Consider the following 17797-nt stretch of genomic DNA (forward strand, 5'->3'; position numbering starts at 1 on the left):
ATAAAACCAGTACAGGGACAAGTCCTTTGTCTGATGCAATAAGGAGGTCGTTAGTAATTTTCACCAGTGCTGTCTCTGTGCTATGATGAGCTCTAAATCCTGACTGAAAATCCTCAAATAAACTATTGCTCTGTAGAAAGTCACGCAGCTGTTTAGCAACTGCTTTCTCCAGAACCTTAGAGAGAAATGGAAGGTTAGATATAGGTCTATAGTTGGCTAAAACATCTGGATCAAGTTTGGGCTTTTTCAGAAGAGGTTTAATTACAGCTACTTTAAAGTACTGTGGTACATAGCCTGTTGATAGAGATAGATTGATCATATCTAGTATAGAGGTGCTGACTAAGGGTAAAACATCTTTAAGCAACCTAGTCGGGATGGGGTCTAAGAGGCAGGTTGATGGTTTGATGAAGAAATTATTGAAGTTAGTTGGTAAAGATTGAGGGAAGCAAAACAGTCTAAACATGTATCTGGTTCTACAGCTGTTTCTAAGGTTCCTGAGTTAAGAGATAAGTCGGTGCCAGTTGAGGGCAGGTCTTGGTGAATTTTGTCTCTAATAGCTAGAATTTTATCATTAAAGAAGCTCATGAAGTCGTAACTACTGAGAGCTATGGGAATACTTGGCTCAATAGAGCTGTGACTCTCTGTCAGCCTGGCTACAGTGCTGAAAAGAAACCTGGGGTTGTTCCTATTTTCCTCTATTAATGACGAGTAGTACGCTGCTCTGGCATTACGGAGGGCCTTCCTATAAGTTTTAAGACTATCTTGCTAAATTAAACGAGAATTTTCCAGTTTGGTGGAACGCCAATTCCTCTCAAGTTTCAGCGATATTTGCTTTAATTTGCGAGTTTCAGTATTATACCATGGAGCTAACAGTCTTTGTTTTAGTATTTTCTTTAAATTTCAATACCAGAAAAAGGTCGAGGGTGTGGTTAAAACAGTGAGTCGGTTCATGAACACTCTGAGAGAAGCCAATGGATGTGGGTGGGTAACTACTGAAAAAGAAGGGCAGAGAAGTGTGTTAGACTGCGACTCTGCGTAGGGTTTTGGGTGGGTAACTGCTGATAAATGTACTTTCTCTAATAATCTTATCATATTTGTAATTATCCGGAGATCTTTCTTTATTTGCTTTAGCAAACCGTTTCCCAAATGACTGAATGAATGTATTTCATTTATTCCCAGCATTTTCCTAACTCGTTCAATAAATTTGCTTCGCTCCAATATTTGTCAATTATTTTTTGGGCTTCATTTTTAAAATCCTTATTTTCTAATAGTGTTTTATTAAATTTTCAGTAGTTCTTATTAAAGTTATTATTATTATTATTATTATTATTATTAAGTTATTGGAGGCATAAATATTTATAATGATACACCTTACCCAGAGCACATTAATATTTATCCACTTTGCTTAGTATCTTTGAGTGGTTTTCTTTCAGTCCATTTTAATTTCCTTCCCGTTTATGAATGCCTTATTTCCCACGAAGAATGCCTTTTCTCCTCTCTTTCTTGCTGCCTCCACAGCTGGCCATAAACGACCGCGAGTGTTTCTGTCATCTGAAGTCAGGTCCTCCTTGAAGTGGAGTCGGTTGTTCTTCAGGTAGTTGTTGTTCTTAGATCCTCTCCACAACACATCTCTGGTGACAGGAACCTGATAATTACTGGTCGCACCGACTGGTTGGGTCTGCCGATTCTATGGACCACATCTATTGCAGTTACTATCTTCTCGGACTCGGAGACAGGTAGCACGGCCCGACAGATGTCTTGGACTCGTGATGTTATCTTCTTCTTTTTCAGGAACGCCGTGAAGGCGGTAGTTATAACGTCGGCTGTAACGATCGACTTCATTGACTTTAAGTTCCATCTCTGTGACTTTTTTTCTGGAGTTGCTCACATTTGTCTCTGAGAGCAATGTTCTGTTTTTTTCAAATCCACTATTTCCTTATGGCAAAAGTCCAGCGACTTTTTAAGACCGTCTGTCTGAACTATATTGTAGCCTAGTGGACAGCCTTATCAGTTTGGTCAGCTCTTTCGTTTATCTTCCCAAAGACGGCTGTAATTATGGTGTTTTGTAGCTCAGTGAGTGTTGGCTTCTCGTTTAACGTCAACGCCTTGCAGGAGTGTGTTTTCTTTTTGGTTACCTTTAGTCTTTTTAGTTGGTCGTTTCACTGGCGTGTTCTGAGAAGAAGCGCATTCTTCATCATTTTAGGCTTGACAAGCGTAGCAGTGAATCTCTCTTATGTTACATTTTTCGTTAATAGCTACCACGTCCTTATCTTCCTGCCTAAGGAGCTCCACTTTGCCCGAGTTTTCCATCGTAGGAAGTTGTTGTTAGCACAAGCTAAGAAGCGTTTGAGCGGCAGACTTTCCCCCCTTTAAAATGGAGCACTACACTGGCTGACTCTTGTGTTGATCATTCACTCTGGTACATCTGTCAGAATGCAGTTGACAGGACCCAAGTGTTCACAGCAGAACACGGGACACTTAAACAGACTTTAGATCAGATTGGTGAATTTCTGTTTGTTCTGCAGAAATACTACAGAAATAAATAATACAGTTTAGGACACAGAATATTCCCCATTATGTGGCCTGCATGTGTTTCCTATTCATAACAGAACAAAGTAGGTGAGTCAATACTCAGTTAACAACAATCAAAGGACTAAACCTTTACAAATGATAAACAAACACCAATAATATTTCAGAACACTAGTCGGCTGCAGCAATATGACCTTTTGTAGCTATACAATTCACATCGCCTGCTCTTCTCTTGAAACATAGCCTTGGTAAAGAGCACCACCTAGTGGTGCAACAGGGACACTAATGTAAATGTACAGCAGGGGACTGTTGTGAATTAACCTTGAATGTTTGTCTGAAGTTCAGCATTTAATGCTCCAGAATCGTGGGTGAAACTTTAAAACAGTCCTCATGAGTCTAACCGCTGCTGCTCTGTAGACAGACTCTTTCTGTAGGTCTGTGGTACCCAGTGCAGGTCGTCCCAAAAACAAATCAACAGAATAGACGGTACTTTTTGTCACAATCCGGTGGGGGCTTCCAAACATGACAGAAGCCAACATGACTTATGCCAGAAGATAGAGGTCACTATTGATGGTTAAAACTCAAATATTTTTGGCAACAACATCTCCACTTGGTTAACCTCCCCTCAATCTATTTGTGATCACCGACACTCTGCTTTTACGACTGATTGACGTGATCATGGAAGGAACACTTGTAAAGACCCCGGCAGTGTTTGACAAGTTACATCCAAAATGTAATACATTATAGTTAGTCATTTGAGAGTGTATCAGTAATATTACAATATTGCTGTCTCTGAATTTTAATGCTTTACTCTACGCTTGAGTTACTTTCAATGCCATTTAATACAGCTTCAGGGAAATGTAGTGTGTGTGGAGCTGGAGAGAAAGAGAGTGATATTACTTTCTGCTTTGGTAACATGTTTAAACTTAAACGTGACAATTGATTTGAGAGTGTGTGTGTGTGTGTGTGTGCGCGCGAGAGAGAGAGAGAGACAGAGAGAGCGTGGGAGAAACATTCTGCAACATGCCACACCTTTCTCAAACCTTGCTTTACAAATTACAAATTATTTTACTTCCACTTATTTTGGAACATTGGGAGGAAGAGACAAAAAACCAACACAAGATTGTTATCTGGCCATAAACAGAGATTATGAAATGACTGTCAGAGATACCAAGCAGAGGCAGCTTCTTACCAAGTACAGACTCAGTGACCCTGCAATTGAAAAAGGGAGACATCCAAAGTCTAGTCTTTATTTAAAATAGTCTATATTTTATGGCAGCAACATCTCCATTTAGTTAACCTCCCCTCCACCTTTTTCACCACTCCCTCCCAGTTTCCAGTATGCTAATGTGCTGTTGTATTAGCATAACCATGTTACGTTGATTAGATTGAAATATTTTACTTTGTTTTCATTTCTGGTGAGTGGAGACAACTTTATTTTATGTTTTCATGTGTGCTCAACCAGAAGCTGAAACTCTAATCTGAACAAATTGAGAGGGGGTACCCAATCAGCTGCGACTAGTATGTAAACACAGCGGTATCAACTATTATCAGACGTTTCACTTAAAAGGAGTTATGCCATAGTGAAAAGGAAATGCATTGCAGTGCGCTCTCGTACAAACAGGGCGTTCAGCGTGTTGCTACGTTTTGTCGGCTGAATTCGACCTTACGCACGTTATATCAAACTGTATAAATAGGGAGAGCTGATCAAATGTTAATTAAGCAGTAAATAATCTGATTTTCGGCCATGCGCGTGAATTTCATCCAACGAGAGAGGGGTAAAATAAACATAATATTTTTCAAGAGCAATTTTTGAAGGGGACACAAACAGCCTATACAGCCAAAATTGTGCTCGTGTGTGTACACATAGTGGAGTCTCATTAGCCTACTATTATAGCATGTAGACTGTGATGTTACCAAATTGCCATGACTTTTTGTACTAATGGCTACTTGTTGTTTTTCTTTTCTCTGTCATTATTTGTGGCCAACAACACAAAGCAACAATTGTTTAAATTTAACTGGTTTATAGGTTCACCACAAGGTCATCATACTAATTAACTTGCGTCCTAGAGGTTTCTTCAGGGACAGAGGACGTCTCTTTCTTAGATATTTAACTGCAGCAAGCCGACTTATCTGACACTTAACATCATAATGCGCATGTTTTTTTTTTAACATTCCTGCATGTGACAATTCACAGGTGACAGTAGCTAGTCCTCTGAAGAATGAACTTGCTCAGTTGGCGCCACACCTGAGCAGCCACACCTGAGCGGACTTGTGCACTCGGAAGAAAGACTTGCCACCAGCAACACGTTGCTGACAGTTTGAGGCGATGCGTTCTTGCTTGTATTGCGCAATAACTCAAGCAAAGTGAGTTTACACGTTTTCCCACAGTGTGTCCCACGGCCTCATCGTAGCCTACTCCTCCCAGGGGGGAGGATAAAAGGGCATAGAAAGAAGAAAAAGAAAGCATAGACTGTAACTGTGAGAACAGACGCCTCAACATAAAGCCTAATGGAAGTTCCTGGATCGCTGGGCCTAAGTATTTTACTGTTTGCAGTAACTGTCACAGGTACGTTCTTGTTCTCTCCTTACTGATTTAATATTATTTATGTTTACTGTAGGCTCCATGTTTAGAGCTGATGTCAGAATTAGGCCTATAATCTTGTATGAGATGTGTTTATCGGCTTATTTGCCGAGAATTCATCCTGAAATATTGCATGCATCATTGCATTGCAACGATGTGAAGTGAGCTTCAGTCTAATGCGTTTGTGAAAACCGGAATCTATGATTGTAGTTGCTCTACAGCCCAGACATTTTATGTTCAGTCCGACTGTCTTGAGCCTGTTTCTGATCATTGGTCTCAAACACTTAATGCACCACATTGCTTTTTAAATATAGGCTACTATTTAGGCTTATTTGAGCGGTAGACTTTTTCCCTCTGAAGTTATAGTCTACTGAGAGGAGCAGCTCATGCAGATAAAGTTGGATCTGTTGCAAATAGCCTAACGGATTTTGATCAAGGAGAGGCTCGGTCCAATGAAAATTAACAAAAATATTTAATTAAAAAATGAGTGAATACAGAGATAACATTACAGAACAAACAAAAACACTGCAGTGGACTGAAGAAGCTTCTCTGTAAAGATCTGAAGTTTCCAGTCACCAAATAGCCTACTGCCGCACAGCAGTAGACCGGGAAGTTGCTTTGACTCACTGATTCAAAGCTGACAGTCCCGATTGTATCAAAATATGTTGTTAATATCCTACGGGTATGTTCCGGTCCTTTTTCCTCCAAATGGCTCAGGACCATAGCCAATGGTCGTTTGGTTACGTCTTCGTCACCCAATTAGGATATGAACAATGTGTTATCTGTCATCTGTTGTTTTATTCTCCTATGTTTTTAACATTGTTTTTTTTATTGTTGTTTTTTATACAGCCTACTTTCACTTGCATGTTCGCAATAATGATTTCAAAAAACAATGGTTTAATTAACATTCTGCAATTGTCTGCCCTAAAAACCTGCAGTTTTACGTATGAAGGAACAGTACATTAAGTTTGTTGTAACTTTTTAAAATTTAACAGGTCTGGGGTCTGTACCACGAAGTAGGATTTGAGCTTATCCAGGTAACTCCGGGTTAATCCTGGGTTTTCAGCATCACGACTTCTCATCATTGACTTCTTACTGGCGTAGATCACCATGGTAACTTATGCTGAAGGGCTAACCTGCTCCGGAGGTTATGTTCCAGATAAGAGATCAACTCTATGAAAATGCCGCCTACTGACTATCAGCTCTCTTGGAAAATGACATCACCATCTGTCGGAAAATCCCACAGACTCTTTCAGCCAACAAGCTGCTTTATGTTTGCAGCGGTGATTTGGAGAAACTCTTGGCTATACCGATATCATCCTACAGAGACTGATTGAAAGCCTTAGGCTATATTGCCTACAGGTTTTTACAGTAGGCTGAGCCTATTGACTGCTTTGAAATGTGTTTAATATTTGCTCCCAGTTCGTTTCACATACCCTGACGCAGCCGTTAAAATAAATAGGCCTAGGTTTTATTTTTCTTATGTGAGGCTGAATATTATGAGCAGTTTGGTAGGGATATTGAAATACTAAATTTTAATATGAACGTGGGCTATCTATTTAGGCTAGTATAGCTTTCAAAGGCCTACCACAGAGACTGTAGTCATGTTCCTCCCCACCTGAGTTTTCAGCAGCATAAATGTTGAGATTCAGTCTTTCAGCCGCTATTTGAGCACATTTCATGGCATGAATGGAGCTTCGTTTCATTGCTTTATGAAGTTAATTTAGAACAATGTTTGAAACACTTTTGAGTGTGTTAAATAAATTAATCTAATTTTTAAAGTGAGGTGGAACGACCCTTTTAATGTGGAAACGCCGACACAGCAGAGCTGAAAGAATAAGGCTGATATTTTCACAGGCTAGGCCACAGCTCATAAAAGTCAACGCAATATTATAGACTACTGTTCATTTCTGCCTCCCTGCATGTGTCAGCTGCAGGCGTGCTACTGTCGTATTTCTGTAGTGTTACAGTTTAATCCTCGTTCATAAAATATGACGCTCCTCTGACAGTGGACTTGTTCGTGTCTGTGATTGGTCATCTGCTGCTAACACCGCCTCTTTTATGTGACGTCAATCCAGCCGGGAGCGCGTTCACAGACTGGTCTTTAAACATTATATATTGTAAGAAGTCGACCATTGCGACAACTTTGATTTCAGTCATCGGGAGTTCAGGCCTGAGTGGAGTCGGAGGATCCAGCTACAGAACGGCGACCGAGCTCGACAAAGACGAGGAAGTGCTTGCGTGAACCTTGTTGTGTTAGTTGGGATTGAAGCTCTACACATCGTTTGTCAACACAAACCAGAACCAGGGATTGGAAAATTGGTAGGATGTTGTTGGCTACTCAATAATTTAGACCAATAGTTCGAGCCTAAAGTTAATGTGATTCAGGAGATAGCCTATATGGTGAAAGTGCGGAAGGATACACCCGAGGTTCACTGTCTGCAGTGGTAAGTAACCTGAAAATATGCAAAACTTGAAATAATTAGGATATTTATCTGTTTTTGAGATTATCCCACTAGCTACACAAGATTGAACGGTTTTAAAATATCTTGTGATAAGTTGGTTTGTAGATGTGCAGTCGGTCAAGATAGAGATAAAGCACTGAGGAATAAAGAATATGGAGATTATAGCTTTATGAACTGCTTCCCATTCGGGTCAGAAATTTAAAAGGAGCGATAACGTTAGGTGGTGTATCACTGTCAGTGGAAGCAGAGTTTCAGAGTGTTGAAGAAGACTGAAAAGATTCCGACAAGGGGAGAAGGAGGAAAGTTATTCGGTTGTGGGAAAGGTCTTAGTTAGATTATGTTACAGGGTGAGGCCGTATATGTGGGAGCTCCACTAATATGTTTCTGCTGTCAGCAGTGGTTTTACTATTGAGCAAAGGTTCGGTATGAAACCCCTGGAAACCTGCATGTTGTTATTAAATCCAATACCTCTTCAGCAAGTTCTGCATGTAGAGGCTTTTAACATGTTACATAGAAATATCTTTGCTGACATAAATAATAAACCTTATTGGAGTAGTTGGACTCGTGTGTTTTAACGTCATGTTTTTTATGCAGCATTTCATCATGAGTCGCAAATGTGATTAACGCGTGATATTCATTAATAAAATTAGCTGTGTTTATATGTGCTTATGTGATCACTTGGTAGCAGCAGGTGGAAATGTTCTCATACACCCTGGAGGCCAGCTACCGGGAGTGGGTTGAGCAGTTTGTGGGTTGGTGTTGGGTTTTCTTCTGTTGCCGGGGTACCGCAAACTAGCGGCGATTATTAGAGATGTATCACATCCCCGAACGTCACCGTATTTCTCCACTATTCTCCTCTTTTCTGATCCCACTAATGTGCCGATCACTATCACTTAGTCACGTTAACTGCAAAACTTTAAAGACTGAATGAATCTTTGGAATAAGCTTTGATGCAGTGGTGTAGTGTACGTGATACGCAGCCTATAAGAACGGTCAAAGATTTCCGTAGACCCGCTTAAAATAGCGGGATGTTACGTAACAACATCGTTTTGTGACAGAACTTTCACACGTTCATTCATAAATTCACCCCGTCTGTGTTGCGAAACACAGAACTGAGATTTGAGGCATTTGTTAAAAATGTTTTGAAAAATAGCTTGCAACAAGAAATGTTAAATAACAAATGTAAGTGTTATGAGAAAGTTTTTTTGGCATAAGAAAACATGCAATGCAATGTAAATATAGAGAAATCAGATCTGCATTATCCAAAAAAAACTACTTTAGCTAAAAAAACAAAACAATTTACTGATTACTGCATTATATTAAATTATATTGTCACCTGCTACCTGAATTTGGTGTTCGCTTTGAATAAATGAATACATTTCCACCATAATTTGGTGCAGAGAAATGTCTCCAAAATGCAGGAAATTAAGTGTTTAATACTCATAATCTTTATGTATTTTCATCACTGAATATGTCTTTAAATAGCATTAAAATATATTCTAGTCTTGTTCTCTTGACCCCAATATTCTGGATTGTCACGTCTCTATGCTAAGTGTTTTGTCACAACTGTAATCTGAGCCCTTTAATGTCCCCACCACTGTTCAACTCAAAGTGACGCCCTTTCCCACCTGTAACCTTCATCGGCTGTTAAAGTCTTTGCAGTGTTGATAACACACAGCCTAAGCAGTCCTTCAGAATGCTCTCTATGTACATGCATACTGTATGTATTAGTGAGTGTAATGATGCTTATGGGACGTCGCTCTGGGACGGGTGAGTATGAGGCTGGGAGGGAAAAATCACAATATACTCACTAGAAAAACTAAACTACACCAATGCTTTGGTGGCATCCCCACTTCATTTAAACTATGAGGGCAAGTAGGTTTGTGGCTTTTGCAGACACCAGGCTGTTCTTCAGAGGCTTTCAAACTGTCTAAATATAATGTTTGTTTCCTCAGGAGAGCCTCCTGCCATGTACCAGGCTCAGCTGATAAAGGCAGCAGAAGGTGATGATGTGACTCTTCAGTGTCGTCTGGATCCTCCGGTCAGCCTGTCTGCTTTCACTGTGGACTGGACGAGACTTGAGAACAAGGATATCGTCCACGTCTATCGACATCAACAGGACGATCCTGGTCCACAGACGGATCAATACAGAGGCAGGACGACTCTCCTCCATGAAGACCTGATCAGAGGAGTCCTGACTCTGCACATCTCCTCAGTGAAGCTGTCTGACAGAGGACCTTACAAAGGCTTTGTCCCAAAGCTGAAGACCAGCTGTGTTGTTGACCTCATTGTTGGTGAGCATGCTGAGTTTAATACTGTTCAGATTCATTTAATTCAAAGTGTATATAACATTGTTCCTAAATAAGACCTCTCTCATTAGAAACGGTGGGAAAAGACCAGCAGAACGAGACAAAGAGAGATGATTCCAGCACAACTGGACCTCCAGAGGAAGAAGAGACCGAGCCAGACGGTCGTGGTAAATGTCTTTGAATATTTCTTCCTTTGTTCAACTTTATCCTCTGAGTGCAAGATGATCTGCTGTGTGGAAATGTGCAGCAGGTCTGAACATTTAATGTGAGCATTTCTAAACGTCACTCAGAGTGGTGGAAGTGCAAATGTATGACAGTGAAAATTACCCTATTACAATTAAAAGTCCTGTGTTTAAGCACAAAAGTATCATCAGCAAAATGTACTTAAAGTATCAAAAGTACTGGTTGTGCTGTAAAATGTCCCCTGTGACTGATGTCTGTCTGACATTATTAGCTTGTTAATTCTGATGCATCAATGTTAGAGCAGAGCACGACCTTGAACCTGCCCTTCTTCTAAACTCAGCATCTTCTCTTAAATCTTTTCAGGTGGTGGAAACAGGAACGCTGGCCGGGCTGGGATCATTTCCTCTGTCTTTGTTATTCTCTGCGTTGTTGTTGTTGTTGTTGTTGTTCTGCTTCTGAGGATGAACGGAACGATCCGTAAGTTAGAAAACAACATGTGAAGTCCAGGAGGACTCTGAAAAAAGAAGATTACCAGTGATACTGATTTATTTTCTATGGTTTTAAATGTTTAACATATGTTGCTTTATGTGCACAGACATTTTAACGACGCCAAACGGATCTGAAATGAAAAAGGTGAACACCCAAGCAGCGGACGAGGACCTGGAGGGGCCTGCAGGAAGCTGTTTGAGAAACATGGTCTGAGAGGACGATGGCTGCCGTTCATCACCTCAACGATCAAAAAGCACACTGACCTCACCAGTTTTACCAAAGTTTTTACTGAGGAAACAGCCATTAAACCTCCTCATGGGGCCCGTTGAGAACTCTGTGGGTCCCCGGCTCGGGCTACAAGGAACCTGGATGTGACACTGGACGACCATCTGTGCTTCTCTGCCAACATCGCAGGGCCAACCTGCTCCTGCAGCTTCCTCCTCCACACAATCAGGAGGATACGTCTGTTCCTCACCCAGGACTCAGCTCAGGTTCTGGTCCAGGCTCTTGTGATCTGACGCCTTAAACTATTCCAACTCTCCGTTTTAGCTTTGGTCCTGTTCTCTGAAACAAACTTCCAGGGAAACTCTGAGAACTGACATTAGTTTGATTGGTTTGTGTCATTTTGGTCAAATTAAGTATTTGAATGTGTTTTATTTTATTTTTATATATATATCTTTTTCTCTCATGTTGAACTTTACATTTTATTGTATCCTCTGTACTGTAAAGCACTTGCTCTGTTTCTCTTATCACTGTCCACTGATATTAAATTGCTATTTTTACTTTCACCAACATTAGCCTACTGTTGTTTTTCTCATTACCAAACATTTTCTCAGTTTGTTCGAGGACATCGAATCATTCAGATGGTTTTGTTTGAGATTTCTGCCTCCACCTTGATACAAATTTAATTTCTTGTGTGTCACAGCCTCTTGTGGGTCATCTGGATCAGTAAAAGCTCCTCATTATTTTACTGTTTTACTGACTTTTTTGTTTACTAAGTCCTTTTTATTAGGCCACTGATTTAATATTCTGTAAGGCGCTCATATATGTTTCTGACTGACGCCTCATTTCTTTTACGAGATGAATTTATCTGCAGAAGTTGTTTTGAAATATTGCACAAAGTTAAGTGAAGTTTGAAAAATATAAAAGGAGGGTAATCTTTAAGCCATGTCATTTTATGTATTTAATAAGCCTATTTACCTAGAGTATTAATTATGAAAGTTATGTTTGCTGAGAAGTTGGGCTAAAAATAAAAACGATGTCATTGTCTTTGTGTTTCAAAAGGTTCCTCTGTAAATCAAACTAAAAAAGATGTAGCATGAAAACACATGTGTTGACTGGTTGGTAAGAATTTAGATACCAGCTTTAAACGGGTGTGAAAACAGTTGCATGTTTTCACAGCTCCCCCTCTCAAGTAATTTATCAGTTTTCTTCACTTTCTTTATCACGTTTCTTATTTATTCTTGATGGATTATTTTAGCATTTAAACTAAAGTATTTTTACATTATGATATTGATACTTTGGATCTGAGTAGGCTACATCTTCAAACTGCCTCTCTGCAACTTTGCTTGTAATCCCAACAATCATTTATCCAATGGCGCCATCTATTGGACAAAACCGACTACAACCTATTCTCACTGTAACGGTGGACGTTGGTGAAAATTATTGTTGTGTAGCAGAAGTGACAGGGTCAATTTACAGCAGGGAGCTTCTGTGTATTAACCATACGTTTTTCTGCAGTTCAGCATTTAAAAATATAGAATATATGGTTAAAGCTCAAAATAGAGGAGGACGAATGAAACACAGCGATTTTCTCGGAGCCCATACAAGTCTGATATGCCAAACTACCTCATCAGCACATACAGTCCACAGTGCTTAACAGAACCGGGACAAATCAGGTGGATACGTCACACTTTCACGGAGTAATACGAAAGAAGCTGTTTTCAATCATGGAAAGTAAATTCACTCAAGCGATCAATTTTTTCAATGACGAGTTGTGTTTCTTGTGCCATCGTCATGATCACATGACAGATTAGTCAGTAGGGTAGAGTTGTTGATGACAACAACAAATGATTTGTGTTTGTAAAGTTATATTTCAAAATGACGTATAGTGAAAAGTGTTTCAATCGTCGCGGCTCTCCCCTGGTCCTCATGAGGTCTCCACAGTGAGTCTGAACGCTGCTGCTCTCTAGACGCACTTCATTAATTGGTCTGAATGCGGCATTACTGTCACAAGTAAAACCCTATGGTAAAACCTCTCAGTTCACAGGTGTGGCCGACTTTTATTTTGTAGTCACGCTGTTACGCCATCAGACTGCTGCAACTGTTGACCAATGATCAGACGCAGAGAGAGTGAATATACAGACCTACGCCGAAATCAAGCCAGGCTCCACTTCGAAAACGACAGTCAAGCCAGCCCTCGCGCTGTCTTGCGATGCGTGTTTTTTCTAGGCATTACGGTAACATCGTGCCTAGATGCCTAGAAAAAACACGCATCGCAGGACAGCGCGAAGGCTGGCTTGACTGTCGTTTTCGAAGTGGTTCCTGTCAAGTGGGCTGTGCCGCGGGTTAGTCGGTCGGTGTTGCAGAGAAAGCTGGTGCATTTACTGTGTAAAAACTTCCAAATGGAAGGAATACTGAAGCTGCTAATTATTTTACTCTTTGCGGTAACTGTCACGGGTAAGTTTATGATCTCTCTTTACTGATTTAATATTATTATGCGTTCTGTTGGCTCCATGTTTTAGGTTTATGACAGATTTTTAATCTTGGATGAGATATAGGCCTATCTGTCAGTTTATTTGCCGAGATCCCATTCTGAAATATTGCATGAATGAAAAAGTTAAACATGAGCGAGTTTTACACAGTTTCAGTCTGAGTTTGTCAAGACACGGAACTACATTGCATTTACATTTAGCTGACGCTTTTATCCAAAGCGACTTACAATTGCTACATGTCAGAGCATCTAGGAGGTAAGTGTCTTGCTCAGGGACACAATGGGGGATGTGTCACAGTGGGGAATTGAACGCTCACACCAAACGCATGCGCCTTATCCACTGCTCCATCACCACTACTTTGTCTCTTACTTGAGTCCAGTTATTACATGTGACTGCACAGCAGATCTGAACATTGGTCTGAAACACTTGACGCACTACAGTGTATGTAGTATTGTAATATTATATTATATTATTCTCTAGGCTATACAATGTCAGTCTAATATGTGAAGTTAGTTGGGGTAACCAGATGAGGAGGTCCAGCAGTGCTTTTATTTTGAGGCTGGAACCGGATGTTGTATTTAACAGATTCATTGGCATTTGCACATGGGAAGTAGTTAGAAGACTATATCTAAATATAGGAATAATAAACTCATCCCAAAACAAGAAAGGTATTAAAACGGTGAATTTGTGTACTTTACACAATGTATTTGTAGATTTATAGCTTCCTGCTCCTTTAATTTTGTTTGTATTTATTTCTTTTTATGTATTCCCTAAATTTTCCTTGCTGTGTTTTTATTTCCCTGGCAAGTTCACCGCTCTGTACTTATACTGTCTGTCTGTATGTTGAAGTTTTTGAATTGAAAAAAATAGAAGACAGTAGGAAGTGACCACTATCCTATTGTAATACTAGTAGAATTGAGTCTGGAGGAATATGAAACAGTAGGATTTCAGAAATGGTCATTCAGTAGTGCTGAATGGGATAAATTTAGGAATATTAGTGATCAAGAAATGGAATAAATTGACAGAAATAAAGATGTTGATCATTTAAATCTTTCATTTTGTAAAGTTGTTCTAGAGACTGCAGAGAAGTCAATAAAGAAGAAGGCAGGAAAGCGTAAAAATAAGATAGTATGGTGGACAAAAGAATGTAAAATAGCGATTAAATTTAGTAATAAAGCTTTTAAAGTGTTCAAAAGGAATCACTGTTTTCAGAATCTTGTTGAATATAAAAGTTACAAGCAAATGTCAGAAGAATCATAAAAAGTGCAAAGAAAGAATACTGGAGAAAATGTTGCTCAGTGGGACGGGAGACAGTTTCAGGATGATAAAAAGAATGAATGGGATAAAAAGAGATATGGGTACCCTGTCTTCAATGATGGAGAAACAATAGCAGTGAGAGATGAGGAGAAAGCAGAGATGCTGGATAAAAAAATTGTTGCAATTCATAGATCAAATAATATTAGTGAAAAGGGAAAAGGAGGGAGGGAAGCTACAGTAAGGTGAAGAGTTATTACAGCAAGAAGAAAAGCCTAATGACCTACTAAACAAACCATTTGTAAAGACATAACTAAAACACGCTCTTCAGAAAACCAGGCTGTCAGCACCAGGAATGGATCAGATATGTTATATAATGATAAAACAGCTCAGTGAAATGTCAAAGGTAATATTCAACCTGGTCGTATTTTACTGTTTACTGCAGTAACTGTCACTGTTTATTGTTCTTTTCTTACTGATTTGATATTCTTTTCTTTTCTTTTAGTATTTTATATTTGTGGCTGATATTTATTTTTATTTATATTTTGAATGAATAGGCTATATGAGATGTATTTATTGGCTTATTTGACAAGAAGCAGTTTTGAACTATTATATGAATGAAAAGAAAAGTTGTCCAAGATGGTCCGGTTATTTACACGTTACTGTAGGCTACTGTAAATCTGAACATTAGTCTCAAACACGCACTACATTGTATGTTATAGCCTATTATTATATTATATTATTCTCTATAGTGCGGCATGGTGGTGCAGTGGTTAGCACTGTCACCTCACAGCAAGAAGCTTGTGGGTTCAAACCCCCGGTTGCCCCTTTCTGTGTGGAGTTTGCATGTTCTCCCCGTGGGTGCTCCAGGTACTCCCACCATCCAAGGACTAGATTAATTGGTGACCCTAAAATTGTCCTTAGGTGTGAGCATGAGTGGTTGTTTGTTTATGTGTGGCCCTGCCTGCCACACTGCGATGGACTGGTGACCTGTCCAGGTCGACTTTGGAATTAAATAATATAACATAACACAACAGCGTGGACACACAAGCTCAAACTGTGCTGTTCTGATGAGGCAGAGATCACTGAGTTTAAACCCCCGATCATTTTAAATGCTGCAAAGATGGCTGTTCTTCAGAGGCTTTCAAACTGTCTAATATAATGTTTGTTTCCTCAGGAGAGCCTCCTGCCATGTACCAGGCTCAGCCGATAAAGGCAGCAGAAGGTGGTGATGTGACTCTTCAGTGTCGTCTGGATCCTCCGGTCAGCCTGTCTGCTTTCACCGTGGACTGGACGAGACTTGACAACAAGGATATCGTCCACGTCTATCGTCATCAACAGGACGATCCTGATCCACAGACGGATCAATACAGAGGCAGGACGACTCTCCTCCATGAAGACCTGATCAGAGGAGTCCTGACTCTGCACATCTCCTCAGTGAAGCTGTCTGACAGAGGACTTTACAAAGGCTTTGTCCCAAAGCTGAAGACCAGCTGTGTTGTTGACCTCATTGTTGGTGAGCGTGCTGAGTTTAATACTGTTCAGGTTCATTTAATTCAAGTGTATATAACGTTGTTCCTAAATTAGACCTCTATTATTAGAAACGGTGGGAAAAGACCAGCAGAACGAGACAAAGAGAGATTATTCCAGCACAACTGGACCTCCAGAGGAAGAAGAGACCGAGCCAGACGGTCGTGGTAAATGTCTTGGAATATTTCTTTCTTTGTCCAACTTTATTCTCTCTGAGTGCAAGATGATCTGCTGTGTGGAAATGTGCAGCAGGTCTGAACATTTAATGTGAGCATTTTTACACAGTTAACACATCAAGTTTTGGACAGTTTTGATTTTATGTGATTTTTTTTTAATCAATTTTGTTAATACTGTGAGCACCACAAATAAAATAAATTTTCAGTGTATCAAGGTGAAGGACATTTCGGCCCCTGAGAAAATGAAACCACTGCTGTGATAATGTTATGCCACATGCACGACCTTGAACCTGCCCTTCTTCTAAACTCAGCATCCTCTCTGATATATTTTCAGGTGGTGGAAACAGGAACGCTGGCCGTGCTGGGATCATTTCCTCTGTCTTCATCATTCTCTGCCTCGTTATCGTTGTTCTGCTTCTGAAGATGCACGGAACAATCCGTAAGTTACAAAACAACATTTAAAATCTAGGGCGAATTTAAAGTGCTTGTTTTGCCAGTGACAGCTTGTTTATACAAGTGTCAACACTATGGAAAGGATCCCTTCAGAGAAACGGAGATCCTCTTTTTAACTAGAAACTAAATCACTAAATCGCTCTTGTCAAAGCCACCAGACTCCATTCATAAAACAGTAAGTTTACTCCATTACGGGAGTATCAATGTTTGACAAAAGGTTAGTGTAAATGAAACACCACTAAATGTAACCGTCATCTCAGTGGCTTTTTGCTTTTAAGAAAACCAGAGCAAATAGGCTACAAACAAATGCAGATTAAAACCATTTACTCAGGCTGAAATGTGAGACATGAATTTGTTCTTTACCTATTTCCTCAGCAGGTAAAAAACAACAAACACCTTCTTCTTTTAACTATTGTCACAAACTACTTTTCTGTCTCTCAGAGAAGTGCATGAAAAGGCTCGGAGGATGGAAAGAGCAAAAACCAGAGACGGTGTCAAACAGATCTGAAGGAGAAATGCTGAACAACCGAGCAGCAGACGAGGACCTGGAGGGGTCTGCAGGAAACGGCTCGTCTGAGAGGACGACAGCAGCGTAATATTATTCTGATTTGTCCTGGTGCAAATAATTCTTGTGTCCCCCCCCTCCAAAAAGCACATTAGTATACACACAGACACACAACGGATGCCACACAATTGAAGGCAAAATCAGACTCAAACCACCACAGTCTCTGAATATCAAATCAACAAAAAGCAGCTGACACAGTATCAATAACAACAGATCACAAAAGTGATCAAGAAAAGCACAGCAACTCTTTCAACATAGTATAATGAATGGATGACAGCATCTGATCATGATCCACGTGGCAATTGTCACTGTCCCTCATGGCCTTTTAATCAATTGGGCCAAAAACTAAACATTATAAACTTGATGAAGGAGACTGTTGTATTAGAGTGTATTAGGTTTAGCTGTATAAACTGCCAGCTGAGTGTATAAGCCCTCTCGCTCCAGAGCATGCCAAAGACGCAACAGGGTATATTTATTCTAGATTATTCTTATCTGTTCTAATATTCCCAATAACGTTGTGCTCTTGGTCACATCAGCAACATAATG

At 40.0% G+C, this 17797-nt stretch overlaps 2 protein-coding genes across 3 annotated transcripts; both read left to right on the forward strand.

Moving 5' to 3' along the window:
• Positions 1-7242: 7242 nt before the first annotated feature.
• Positions 7243-11352, forward strand: LOC119919231 (butyrophilin-like protein 2). 2 transcript variants are annotated; one of them, XM_038739673.1, is made up of 5 exons: positions 7243-7560; positions 9534-9872; positions 9959-10054; positions 10434-10547; positions 10666-11352. In XM_038739673.1, the coding sequence occupies exons 2-5, from the start codon at positions 9548-9550 to the stop codon at positions 10770-10772; spliced, it is 642 nt and encodes a 213-aa protein (XP_038595601.1). In that variant the 5' UTR covers positions 7243-7560; positions 9534-9547; the 3' UTR covers positions 10773-11352. The 2 variants fall into 2 exon arrangements, with proteins under 2 accessions (XP_038595601.1, XP_038595602.1); XM_038739674.1 differs by having other exon boundaries at positions 7243-7435.
• Positions 11353-13132: 1780 nt separating this feature from the next.
• Positions 13133-17307, forward strand: LOC119919230. Its single transcript, XM_038739672.1, has 5 exons — positions 13133-13238; positions 15705-16043; positions 16129-16224; positions 16568-16672; positions 17128-17307. The coding sequence occupies exons 1-5, from the start codon at positions 13184-13186 to the stop codon at positions 17280-17282; spliced, it is 750 nt and encodes a 249-aa protein (XP_038595600.1). The 5' UTR covers positions 13133-13183; the 3' UTR covers positions 17283-17307.
• Positions 17308-17797: the final 490 nt, after the last annotated feature.

The sequence above is a fragment of the Micropterus salmoides genome, unplaced genomic scaffold (genome assembly GCF_014851395.1).
Source record: "Micropterus salmoides isolate LMB-PRFRI ecotype aquatic unplaced genomic scaffold, ASM1485139v1 Ms_hic_scaffold_2629, whole genome shotgun sequence".
In the NCBI taxonomy this organism is placed as follows: Eukaryota; Metazoa; Chordata; class Actinopteri; order Centrarchiformes; family Centrarchidae; genus Micropterus; species Micropterus salmoides.

Coding starts and splice junctions, on each gene's coding strand:
- LOC119919231 (XM_038739673.1), top strand. CDS start 9,548: ATGTACCAGGCTCAGCTGATAAAGGCAGCAGAAGGTGATGATGTGACT. Junction 9,873..9,958: donor TGTTGTTGACCTCATTGTTG/GTGAGCATGCTG, acceptor CTCTCTCATTAG/AAACGGTGGGAAAAGACCAG. Junction 10,548..10,665: donor GAGGATGAACGGAACGATCC/GTAAGTTAGAAA, acceptor TTATGTGCACAG/ACATTTTAACGACGCCAAAC.
- LOC119919230 (XM_038739672.1), top strand. CDS start 13,184: ATGGAAGGAATACTGAAGCTGCTAATTATTTTACTCTTTGCGGTAACT. Junction 13,239..15,704: donor CTTTGCGGTAACTGTCACGG/GTAAGTTTATGA, acceptor TTGTTTCCTCAG/GAGAGCCTCCTGCCATGTAC. Junction 16,673..17,127: donor GAAGATGCACGGAACAATCC/GTAAGTTACAAA, acceptor TCTGTCTCTCAG/AGAAGTGCATGAAAAGGCTC.